The sequence below is a fragment of the Staurois parvus genome, unplaced genomic scaffold, assembly GCF_062004578.1.
Source record: "Staurois parvus isolate SC_StPar_1 unplaced genomic scaffold, SC_StPar_1.0 ptg000350l, whole genome shotgun sequence".
Taxonomy (NCBI): Eukaryota; Metazoa; Chordata; class Amphibia; order Anura; family Ranidae; genus Staurois; species Staurois parvus.
In genome coordinates, this window is record NW_028318146.1 from 3,174,905 (window position 1) to 3,188,431 (window position 13,527).

A 13,527-nucleotide genomic window follows, 5' to 3' on the forward strand; every position below is an offset into this window, starting at 1 on the left:
ACTGGCTATCTCATTTGTTTGGATTCAATACTACATTCAGATATAATGGTTCACCATAGTATTTGCTTATCTGCATTTTCTTACCAGTCAGTATATTTCTTGCAATAAATATATACCAACACTTGCACTTTATTTATTTTTTTTAAACCACAAAAATAAAAAAATAAAAGCAGCTTGCATATGTAAAGGCAATAATATGATTTAAAATGAAGAAAATCCAGCACTAATTATACAATAATATTATGTCAAAATATATCCATATAAGTCGCCAAATGCATGGAAGCAGGTGCATAAAGGAAAAATTTTGATCCAAAAACAGTCACCATACACCCGAAACAGATTGGCCTCTTACCAGACAATTTGACAGTACAAAGTCGGTCAACATGCGCAGTGTGACATAACACATTAATACAGCAATCGATCCTCAGTAGAGATCCCCTCAAGGATGAAAAGTAACTTCTCCACCTTCAATGATCTCCAAATAGAAGAAACTCCCCTCCGATGGTCAGGGAATGTGTAAAGAGGAAACGCTATTCATATTCTGATGTACTTGGAACCTAAATAGATTTGCTAAAGTAGATTTTAAATGTTACACTATAAGATAACCAGCATGGTAAAACAAGAAGTTTCAAACCAACAGGATGGCCACCGTTCCTCCTGAGCGCGATGTCACACGGCAAAGCTGTGATGGCAAGCATGTTCTATCAAACTGCGCATGTTGACTGACTTTGTACGGTCAAATTGGTAAGAGGCCAATCTGTTTCGGGTGTATGGTGATGTTTTTTGGATCAAACTTTTTCCTTTATGCACCTACGTCCGTTAATTTTGGGTCTTATATAGACTTTATTTTGACATAATATTATTGTATAATTTGCACTGCATTTTCTTTTTATATTTCTTGCAATACCTGCATTTCTCCGAATAAAACATCATTTGAAATAAAAGAGCATTTTAATACAACCTTGTGGAAAATAAACACTTATTCTTTCAGTGCATGGGTCTTTAAGTAAACTACTAATACAACACTACAAAATGTAGATCTTATACTGTAATCATTAGAAGTACATAACTGTGCCTGTGATAACCAAGTGTTTATGTGGATATCATCATGAAGGGACAGGCACAACTATATGACCGTTTTCTTTCTGAACTAGAGCCATAGCCCATGTAGCTGTCACACCCCAATGGAATAAATGTTTCTGCATATAGTTTGTCCCAATGAGGGTTTCTCTCAAGAGGGAAGACTGCACTATCATAATAAATTTCTAGTACTAAAACTAATGATCTATTCTGTTTCTGTAAAGGGTAGACTGATACTGTAAACTGGTGTTCCTTCGGTATCTGACCTTGATTTGTATAAAACTGCTTCCTCTAGTATCCACAGCCATATATGTACACACCACACACACACACACACACGCGCACGCGCAACTCGAAAAATTAGAATATTGTGCAAAAGTTCATTTATTTCAGTACTGCAACTTAAAAGGTGAAACTAATATATGAGAGAGACTCATTACATGCAAAGCAAGATAGTTCAAGCTGTGATTTGCGATAATTGTGATGATTATGGTTTTCAGCTCATGAAAACCCCAAATCCACAATCTCAAAAAATTTGAATATTAAATGCAATCAATAAAACAAGGATTGTACATAGAACAATATTAGACCTCTGAAACGTATAAGCATGCATATGTATTCAGTACTTGGTTTGGACCCCTTTTGCAGCAATTTACTGCCGCAATGCGGCGTGGCATGGAAGCTATCAGCCTGTGGCACTGCTGAGGTGTTATGGAAGACCAGGATGCTTCAATAGCGGCCTTCAGCTCTTCTGCATTGTTCGGTCTCATGTCTCTTATCTTTCTCTTGGCAATGCCCCATAGATTCTCTATGGGGTTCAGGTCAGGCGAGTTTGCTGGCCAATCAAGCACAGTAATCCCATGGTCATTGAACAAGGTTTTGGTGCTTTTGGCAGTGTGGGCAGGTGCCAAGTCCTGCTGGAAAATGAAGTTAGCATCCCCATAAAGCTCGTCTGCGGAAGGAAGCATGAAGTGCTCCAAAATTTCCTGGTAGACGGCTGAGTTGACCATGGACTTAATGAAGCACAGTGGACCAACACCAGCAGATGACATGGCTCCCCAAATCAAAACAGACTGTGGAAACTTCACACTGGACTTCAATCATCTTGCAGTGTGTGCCTCTCCATTCTTCCACCATACTCTGGGTCCTTGGTTTCCAAATGAGATGCAAAAGTTGCTCTCATCAGAAAAGAGGACTTTGGACCACTGAGCAACAGACCAGGTCTGTTTTTCTTTAGCCCAGGTAAGACACTTCTGACGTTGTTTGTTGTTCAGGAGCGGCTTGACAAGAGGAATACGACAGTTGAAGCCCATGGCCAGGATCCATCTGTGTGTGGTGGCTCTTGATGCACTAACTCCAGCCTCAGTCCACTCCTTGTGAAAGTCCCCAACACTTTTGAATGGCCTTTTCCTGACAATCTTCTCCAGGCTGCTGTCATCCCTGCTGCTTGTGCACCTTTTTCTTCCACACTTTTCCCTTCCACATAACTTTCTATTAATATGCTTTGATACAGCACTTTGGGAACATCCAACTTCTTTTGCAATTACCTTTTGAGGCTTTCCCTCCTTATGGAGGGTGTTAATGATGGTTTTCTGCACAACTGTCAGGTCAGCAGTCTTTCCCATGATTGTGATTCCTACTGAATCAGACTGAGAGACCATTTAAAGGCTCAGGAACCCTTTGCAGGTGTTATGGCTTAATTAGCGGATTAGAGTGGGAGACTTTGAGCCGAGAATATTGCACCTTTTCACAATATTCTAATTTTCTGAGTTTGTGGATTTGGGGTTTTCATGAGCTGTAAGCCATAATCATCACAATTATGACAAATCACGGCTTGAACTATCTTGCTTTGCATGTAATGAGTCTATCTCATATATTAGTTTTACCTTTTAAATTGCATTACTGAAATAAATGAACTTTTGCACGATATTCAAATTTTTCGAGTTTCACCTGTGTGTGTCTGTTTTTGTGTGTGTATGCATGTATATGTATGTGTGTGTGTATGCATGTGTGTGTGTGTGTGTGTGTGTGTATGTGTGTGTATATATATATATATATATATATATATATATATATATATATATATATATATATATATATATTACATACACACACAATTCTGGTAACACCGTTTGGTCACTAAACTGGCAGTACTAGGCCTGGTATTGTGTCTGTACTCTCAGCAGATAAAATATATGGCCTTTATTGTACTGATATCATACAAAACTGTCTCTCCAGTGCTTTTACTGATAATACCGTACAATACTGCCTGTCCAGTGCCTGTACTGATAATACCGTACAATACTGCCCCTCCAGTGCCTGTACTGATAATTCCGTACAATACTGCCCCTCCAGTGCCTGTACTGGTAAGATGCAGTAATGCCCCATCCAGTGCCTGTACTGATACCGTACAATACTGCCCCTCCAGTGCCTGTACTGATAATACCGTACAATACTGCCCCTCCAGTGCCTGTACAGATAATACCGTACAATACTGCCCCTCCATTGCCTGTACTAGTAATATGCAGTAATGCCCCTCCATGGCCTGTATTGATAATACCGTATAATAATGCCCCTTCAGTGCCCGAACTGATAATTCTGTACAATACTGCCTTTCTACATCCTGTTCTGATAATACCGTACAATACTGCCCTTCCAGTGCCTGTGCTGAAAATATACAATAATGCCCCCTCATACTCCCTCTAGTGCCTGTACTGATAATACTGTGCACCTCCAGTGCCTGTACTTATAATATACAATACTGTCTCATGATAACTTTAAAGCGGTGTATCATGTTCCCTTTAGTGACCCGAGCTGCCAGTGTGTAATGCTGTTTTTGAATGAATACTATTCTATTCCCCCAATTAGTTATTGTACCTCTAGTGACCTAATATGAGAGTTAATACAATTTTTTGCACTCATAATTGTGTGTAACACCATCTCTTGAATCGTTTTACTTAGAAAATAATGTTCTCAGATATCTATTGTATGTACTGTGTAATGCAAATGTCAAGTTTTGCTGCTCCAGTAGTAATGGGTTATTCTGTACCTCTCTCCGTGGTTTCCCTTTCTTCCTCCTACTAATTCCTCTTTCTGCATGTCTCTATCAGCCTAGCGATTTAAGGAAATACCGTAGAAAGGTAATAGCCTGTTGATTTTGTCTGTTAACAACTTGTGCTATTGCATGACAGTTTTTTGTGTTTTAGTTGTCCCCTTTTTTTTTTTTTTTTTTAGAATCTTACTCTATCCAAAACTGGAATTTAACTAGGGGAGTATTGGTAAAGCATTTGTCACATCTATGCATTTTTTAGACACACTACAGTCCATTTAACATGGTTTCCTGTGGGACACATTCACATCTATGCTTTTTTCAACTGCTGTGTTTTTGGAAAGGAAAGGGTCTGGGTTTTTTGTTTTAATTTTTGGTTCATTGGACTTCAATGGAGAGACTGCAGAAAAGCATGTAGTGTGTTTTTGACGCATTTTGCATTTTATAATCTGCTCAATAACAAATTGGCCAAAAACAAAAAGCATAAAAAAATGCATCAAAAAGTGTGTACAAATGCAAAATGCACCTCAAAAAGCACTGCAGAAACAAATCAAAAGCAAACTGCATAGGTGTGAACCAAGCCTTATTTGGTCTTATTATTGCTTTATTTAAAAAAAAAAAAAAAATAACAAAAAAAAACCCAATAAAAACAAAACAAATTTACTCTATAAAAAACAGCAGTGTGTTTTACAAATGTTCCATCTGCCTGCTTGCTTCTGGACTCTGAAGAAAGTGAAGCCCTTTTAGAATTTTAAAGGATAAGTTCACCTTTTAACAAAAAATAATAAATGCACATTTTTTGCAGGTAAAAAAAATGTGCATTTGTTATTTTTTGTTTCTGGAGCCTCTAAAGCATTGCACCAGTGATCAGCAAGTCTCCCTCTGACCTGTCAGTATATCTGCTTGTTCATCCCCTACAAGCTAGCAGATACTTACTGACGGGAAGCCTCAATGAACTACCACAGCGCTGTGAAGCACCATGGTAGTTCATTGAAAACTACAAACCGACAGCCGCATAGGCTGTCAGGACTTGTATTTTTCCCATTCACATAATACTTTTTTAAAATTTTTAAAAGATTCCCCACTAGCTGTTACAACAGGGATCGAGCGAGTGTGGGGGCTGGTCCATTCATAACATGTTACATATTACACCCTGTATATGGGTGTCACATGTAACATATTAAGAAAGGTGAACTTATCCTTTAATTAATGGGTTGAGGGGAAGCCATGAAAAGAAGAGCTTTGGTCACCAGATCTGTCCAAGTCATGTGACAATGTCAAAGTGCCCCATGCAGCACTCTGCAAACAGTGCTCCATAGGATATGCAGGTCTAGCGGGGAGTACACACAGTGTCATCTCTAGGAGAAAAGGTAATATTATTCTCTCTCCTTTCTAGGTCAGCTGTTTATTTCCCTGAGCTGTCCAGCTGCCATTTTGCTAACCCTTCATATATTTTACCTTATTTATAATACATTGGGATCTATTAACCACTTCAATACCAAACACTTTCACCCCCTTCCTACCCAGGCCACCTTTCAGCTGAATGACAAGTGCGCGGTCATGCAACACTGTAACCGCAACAGGACATGCGTCATCCTAAGAACTGCAAAGCAATGCAGGCCAAATCGGCATTTGAGCTGCCATGTGTAATGCTCTATAAAGTCCGTAGGATTTTGCTGCTGGAGGATCATGGATCAGATTGAAAATGGCTTGGAGGCAGCAGGGCACAATCCATTGCAGAAACTAACATGAAAACTAGGGAGTCTCCAGTACTGTTTTTTTGTTTTTTAATTTATTTACTTCATGTTGTGCACACGTTTTATCTTTCTTTTGGTTTTAACTTCCTTGGTGGGTGGATTTTTATTTTTGCTTGCTATTCAGCTTTTAATGTCCATTTATTGAGCTGTAGTGTCTTTGTTTTTACTGCAGTTAGGAGACTAGTGTATGTTGTGTCTAATGCATATCTTGCGCTTTCCAGCCTCCAGGTACTGATTCTCGAGATGACAAGACTACAATACGATGTGAGACTTCCCCTCCTTCCTCTCCCAGATCTTTGCGACTAAGCTCAGTTCATAAAGGAGCATTGCACACTATGAGCCATGAGGACATCCGAGACATTAGAAAGTAGGTAACCTTAAAGAAGAATTATACTAAGCTTTTCTTCATCCTTTGTCTCAGAACTACCCGCTGACCTCTTCAGCCTGGTGGCTTCCGGGTATTGATCCCTGTCTGTTTTCATTGGCCAGGCCAAGATGATATCACTCTCATGTATACATGGGAGTTCAGCCATCTTTGCATTGTTGAGATTGAACTGCTAGTATGTCTCTTCTGCATTAAAATCTTGCCTGTTCATATCGTTTTAAGCACTAAAGTTCCATTTTAAGCACTATGTAAATCTGTTTTCATGTGGCAACCAACCCTAGTTCATACATTTGTCATAACTGATGATACTTGCCCCCTAGATGCAGGTTCAGCAGTTCTGTTGAAATGAGATTTTGCTCTTGTGCTTCATAATACGGTGATGTTGGGTCATGGGAACTGATTGAATGTACTGCTTCCTTGAAACAGCCACCTTTCTCATGTACATGTGGTCCCCAAACCTCTTCATTCTCCATCCTTTGTGTGCATCTCCGTTACCTAGCTGGTTGCAAAGGAGACATCCATTCATGTGCGCTCCTGGCCAAGGGTGTGTGTTTGTGTCCTTTGACAAACACAGTGCCCAGAAAGCCATGGCTGTGCTCCCTCTTCCCAGCTCCTGACAGACATCTGCAGGAGCCAATCACTCACCTCTCCTGTACAACCAGGAAGTTTTGGAGAACAGTGTGGATTGTGGAGGACCCAGCTGTCTTGATAAAGACAGCAAGTAAGGGTTTAGGAGCAGGGTTTATAATTGTACTGGAGCATTTATTTTACCTTAATGCTTTAAGCTCCAGTTATTTTATTTATTTTTTTGGTTTGTAATGGACTTGTGTGGTTTTTTTATTTTTTGTTTTTTTTGTTCTTTTTTTTTTCCTTCCCCATCTCTGACCCCAATGGGCAGACTTCCTCTCACTTCCTGCCCCATTGGCAGCATGACAAGAAATGAGAACATTTGTCAATGGGGCAGAAAGACACCTACGGCAACAATGGTATGACAAAGATTCTAACCCCTCTTCCAATTTTACTGAAAATAATGGTTTTGTGGTGGCATTTGCCACATGGGCAACTTCCTGACAGTAAATCAGGGCAAATCTCTGTAATGAGGATGCAAACCGCAAATAACATGGAAGAGGTTCTTTCTGTTCCCATTTAAAAAAAAAAAAAAAAAAAAAGGTCTTGGCTGGAGATAGATTTTTTTTTTAGGCTAGGTTCACACTTGTTCAGGTTGCGGTTGATGTCATTTTCTATTGCGTTTTTTTTTTTTCACACGTGTTTTTGACACATTTTTAATGCACTTTTTTAATGGGTTTTGCATTTTTTTGGGCAGTGTTTAATGGTTCTAGGGGAGGTGTCTGTTGTCATGCAGGAAACAGACCAAAAATGCATGTAGATGCGTTTTGCATGCGTTTTCGATGCAGTTCCATTGAAGTCTATTACACGTAAAACGCATTCTGCTGCGGGGAAAAAGTCCCTGACCGTTTAAAAATTTATACTGGTTCAAAACGCACAGATAAGAACTAGAACCATAGGAAATCTTGTTAAATGGACTGTAGTGCATGTCTGAAAACTGGAAAATGCACTGAAATCCACATAAGTGTGAACCTAGGGTTATAACCAATTCTTCTCCATGTGACTGTTTTCACATGAAGACTTGCACAGATCTTAGCTCTTCATCTTCCACTTGAAATTAATGAGCTAAGGAATCTAGGTCACTAAAAAAACCCCACCGAAATGAGTAGGTGGAAGAAGTTCAACTCGTTTCTGAAATACTTTTTGTAACACGAAGTTGAACAAGCTCTGGTTCATGACACTCTACAATGTTTACATGCATTGCCACACCCAGTATATCCTACTCATTCCTTTTTCTTATATAGTTCTACAGGATCACAGGATGGTCAAGTAAGCAATCCCAGTAGCAGTAACAGCAGCCAAGACTCTCTCAATAAAGCCCCAAAGAAGAAAGGAATAAAGTCATCCATTGGTCGGCTTTTCGGCAAAAAAGAGAAGGGTCGGCCTGGACAACTGGGGAAAGAAACTCTTGGGCCAGGTAGGCTGTAGATCTGCCTGTTTCTTCTACTGTAACATGAGACTCATTTTAAGTTACCAATAGTGCTGAAGTATGGGCACCTTGTGCTGCTTGCTGGATTCTGTGTTAGTGCTCAAACTGATGTTTCTTCAGCCTGTTGTATCCTAGGTCTGAATTGTACCCAATGCTTCAATTTCTCTCTAAGGCAAGTCCTAGATATGCGAATCATTACTGCTAGCAGCTATAGCTAAAAATCGCATGCTAAAAATCCGACAGGCTGGTTGTACCCAATTCCGTCGATGGACCGACTTGGGTACAATCAGCCTGCCTATAGGTGGATCAAATCTTGGTTGGTCTCTTCTGCACGGCCGAGATTCGATCCATCTATGGCCGGCTTAAGTCAGTATCAATACCCACTTGTTCCTTCTTCTTAGCCCTCCCCCCTGACATTCAGCAGATGACTGTCAGAGCCTCTAATGTACAGTGAATCAGTGGGGGGATAAGACTTATTCCTATTCTGCTTGGGCCTCAAATCCAAGGTGCTCCAAGGAGTAAATTTAAAGAGACTAGCACATGTATTTGCTGGCATTTTGCAATTCAAATTAATGCAAAGTTTATAAAAGCATGTTGATGCAACAGGTTTTAAAGTGAACCTGTTGTGAAATTAAATCCCAAAACATGTTATCTTAGAAAGAAGAAAGTAAATACTCACCTGTTCCCACTGCCACGTCCACACAGGACACAGTATTGAGCCGTGCACCTGGGAAAGAGACATGTTCCAATTTCAGTTGATAATTCCTTTTCATGAGGGTCAGCAACACAGAAAAACAGAGTATTTACTCTTCTTTTACAAGTAATGTATTTTGTGACTTAGTTTTGCATCAGGGTTGCTTTAATGTATGAATTCTGCTTAAATTATAGCATTACACAAAACACACAGAAATGTGCATTAAAATGCAATACTTTGAGAAAACACGTGCAAGAATGCATGTTATCCACGCCTGGTAGTCCATGCTCCTTTCTGTAAAATGGCCCTAAGTGGTGTTTCCATTCTGCTTAAATCTGTAGGTGGAATTCCAGAGTTTGAGAGCACATCCCAAGAATCTCTTGGACTGGCAAAGCTGGGAGGTCAAACTGAGAAGAACCGAAAGCTACAGAAAAAGTAAGACTTATTTTCTTTATCAATTCACTTCAGTCCCTGTCCCAGAAGTAGCTTTCAACTGTAGGTTTCTCACTCATTGGAACACTACTGTATAGTTCATAAATAGTACAGCTGTAACTCACTGTAAGTCTAATGTCTGCTGACAAAATGACTGATCAGTTGTGCTGTGCCATTATTTGAGTCTAGTCAGGTACAGTCTGCTTGTAGCACATGTGAACATTGGTGTAGGTGTTTTCTTGTTAGGCTACCAAATAAAATCTATCAGCCCTGATTATTATATGGAGAGACTTTGATTTTAGAGCAAACTGGAGCAGTAATCATTGGCCAAAATCCTGTCCAGACTGCCTGCTTTGAATTTTAGGGAAAGCCTCATTTGTTGCCTTGACCCATCCAACAGGCTTTCAGTGTGACATTATAAACACCTACCTTGACTGGTTAAAATTGAATTCTTAGTAAGCACTACAGCAGCATGTAAAGTAGTTTTTTTAGCACAAAGTTTAAAATGAATCTCTTGTATTTTTCCACCATATGTATTTTGCCTTTGGATTGCCCAACAGCTATGGCAGATGTTAACCTAAGTCCACCTTTTGCAAAAAAAAATATATAATTGATTTTAAAACTGTTTTTTTTTTTTTTGTCACCACACTATTATTTTAAAGGATAAGTTCACCTTTGGGAACATATTACATTATCCACCAATTTTTCCAGGGTGGAACATGTATCATGTTCCCACCGCTGCAGCCTCTACCCAATCCCCCCACCTCCCTGTGACAGCAGTACAGGGAGAAGTTCCCCATACTAGCTGTCACTTTTTGAAAAGTTGAGTTCTGTGAATGAATGAACTGCAAGTCCCATCAGCCTTTGCGGCTGCTGGCTTGTACTTCTAAATGAACTTGCCATTGCTGGACTGCCTGTCAAAAAGGCTATTTTTTTAGTACAGTGTGGCTTCAGTATTCACATACAGTACTTTAGGACAACCATGCAGATAAGGACATTCAGAGTGAAGTCCGAGTTTCTAATATACCTAATTTCCAGTTGGTGACACAAACTACCAAAGCTGTTGGAAGACCATAATGGCCAGGAGAATATTTCCTTTGCTTTTTAAGAAGATCAAGAGCAATGACAGCCTCTATGTTTTCTTTAAACGGGGTTTCCATTAGTGATTGCTCCTGATGGACCTAAAGGAAAATTCACTCGAATGTGGCGGATATAAACATGTTACCTGCAGAATGTGACTCTCGGGTTTGAGCCAATACCACATGATAGGAGTACAGACTAATGCATACAGTTTTTTCATGAAGAAGAAACACATTCCGAAAACCACCTTCCTTCTTCATTTAAAAAGGTGCTGATGTCTCACCTTCCTAACTGTCTTCCCCCCCCACCCTGCAACATACAGATGAAATCAACCTTCTACTCTTCCTTCTGGCATGCACATTCACAGCCCTATGATGGCCATGTTCAACAATAATTGAAAACCGTGAAATGAAACATTTGCTGAGATCAGTTTAGATTTTCTTCCAAGTCTGATCCTTCCAAAATTGTTTAGTAGTGTTCAGTTTGAACTTTTTTTTTTGTGTTAGTTGTAAGGTAGCACCTGTGACTTCATGGGGGAATATATTTTGCTTGCTTAGCTAGTTTTTGAAAATGCTTTGATGTATTCTTTTTGGAACTGCATAGCACATGCTCCAGCTTTCCCTGGCACAAATGTGGGGTTTTCGTTGACTCAAACACTATTTATTTTTTTACCAGCTGTCATGCAATATTATTAGACTGTGTGCCAGCTGCATCCTTGGGAAACAATGCTCTTTGTATCAGTTATTTACTAATATCTACCAGGCATTTACCGATCAAATTTTTCCAGTGTTGTTGCTCTTGGCAAAATGTTGCTGATATACAGTAAGGGACAGGTTTGTGAGCATTTTGTTTGTTTTTCTTTACTTGCCTTCCACGTAATCTGTTGTTACTAGTATTAGAACGGGGTGAGTATGATGAGTTGCTGCATTTTGGATGGTTTCCTCTATACTGCACTGCTTGCATGTGTTCATCATTCTGCAAACAGGTGACGGTTGCGTTTACTATTTTGGGGTGCTGTGTTATAATGTTCCCTCTGAGGTTTGTGGGTCTTCTTTCTGTATTTAAAACAAAGTATTGTAAGCTTATTTTCCTCCTTGTATGCAGCTTGTTTGATAAAACTGGGACATTACGCATAGGTGTTTACATATATAAAACCTTGAATAAGTTATGCATAGCTTGCCTGCAGTGCAATTTACACTTCCCATTTTAAAATCATATGTTAATAAAGAGAACATGTGATGTCACTTTACTTTTGTAAAGTGGCTCTAGGTCCATGATGGAGGAAATATAGGTTCAGGCACACTCCATATAGCTTTGAATCAGTTTTGGGTGTTTGACAAAATAAATGGCGCAGTTGTGTAGTGGTTCACACAGCAAATGGTAATCATTAGTAATCAGCCTCTTTACCACATTACAAAGCATAACTGTGAGGTGACACCAAAGGACACCATCAGGCGGCAATGGCATAATGCTTTAATGGCCTCCTGAGGAAGGAGTCCTTTGTTGGCCCTGTAACATTGCTACTGTGCTCTCGTAATGTGGTTTATAGCATATGGGTGTACTGATGACAGCTTTGAAATACGTCATCAACACACCTGTGTCTCCGATATATTTGTAATGGCAGTACTTTAAAGTGGAACATAAACCTCAATCTTTTACAGTCAAAGATGGCACAATCTTGGCATCTATTTAGATTGCCAAGGTGCTGCACACGTGTCCAGCTATGACACCAGCCATTTGAGAACTTGAAAGTTTAGTTGAGAGCTGGCATAAGCACACTAGCAGCTGTGGCAGAGACATGCCTTTGAATGTACATGTAATTGAAACCATTAATTCCGTGTGCTTAGTTTTGCTTTAAAGGGTCTGTCCAGTTAAATCGAATGGTATGAGTCAGCCCTTAGCTTCCTATGTCTTAGGTACCACATTGAGATCCTCCACGCCATAATTCATAGCCCTGTTTCTGTCCACTTGCTTATTTTGAGTGCTCTTTATTCACGATATAAAATACATTTAATTCAACAGGGAAAGTGGGAAGACTGTATAATGACCACAGCAAATCTGCAGACCCAGGAACTCAAGCTCAGAGATTTCACCAATAGGGTCCCTCAAATAAATTGTTAGGTAGTTTAGCTATCAATCTACTAAAATGTAAATTATTATCTCTTCTTTACATATTATTGAAAGGGTTGTTTCTCATTTGCTAGTAGGAGACATTCAGTTGGCTAACTTCTCTTTTGCTGGTTACATGGTGAAGGCACAATTTTGTATCTCACTACTTTCTGATTTTCACTTCCACTTGGTTCTTGTTTTGGATGGGTTTCAAGATTTGTTTCCTTGTGGTGACAGAGATGACTTTGTTCTTAGGGATGGAGAAAAGTGCAATGGGTTGATTCATAGTAAAATTATGTACTGAGAGTAATGCAAAAGTGGGCATAACATTATTTTTCATTAACTTGCATAGGTTGTTCAAATTTCACATGTTGGTAGAGTAACTCTTCCTCTATAGTAACTCCTCTTTTCATTGCAGGTAACTAATGGATTCCAAGCAAAAGCAACTTGCTTTCATTGAGTTCTTGACAAGGAAGGGGTACAGGCTGTCTAACATCCACAAAAGGTTATAAAACATACAAAGATGAGACCATTTAAACTTCATTTATTTATGCACATTGCTGTTTTCAGTAGTGTCATCTTCGTAAACTTTCTGTAGACTCCTGTGGATGTTGGACAACCTGCATCCCTCTTTTGTCCATAACTCATAAATGGCATCTTGCTTCTTCTTGGAATGCATTATTTACCATCAGTGAGAAAAAAGGAAGAGTTACTCAACAAACGTGAAACTTTAATGACCTGTATAAGTTAAATAAAAAAAAAAAAAAAAAGTTATGCTCGCTTTGTATTACTTTTGGTGCAGCCCTCATGTTAATCAGCTATAGGCTAGTCTTCTACATGAGGTGTGTAAGCATTATTACTCTATTTTTGGCTAGTTTAGTATTT

General features: G+C 39.3%; 1 protein-coding gene across 10 annotated transcripts in view; it reads left to right on the forward strand.

The window, feature by feature from the left end:
- The window catches only part of PPFIA1 (PPFI scaffold protein A1), a 156,857-nt gene that overhangs the window by 116,036 nt on the left and 27,294 nt on the right, over positions 1-13,527 (forward strand). For 8 of the 10 annotated variants that reach the window (XM_089684583.1, XM_089684584.1, XM_089684588.1 and 5 more), the window contains 3 exons: positions 6,108-6,253; positions 8,143-8,315; positions 9,363-9,456. In XM_089684583.1, coding sequence (XP_089540709.1) covers positions 6,108-6,253; positions 8,143-8,315; positions 9,363-9,456 — 413 coding nt within the window. Of the gene's footprint in view, positions 1-4,190; positions 4,221-6,107; positions 6,254-8,142; positions 8,316-9,362; positions 9,457-13,527 lie in introns of all 10 variants that reach the window. The other 2 variants (XM_089684585.1, XM_089684589.1) reach the window with 1 other exon arrangement.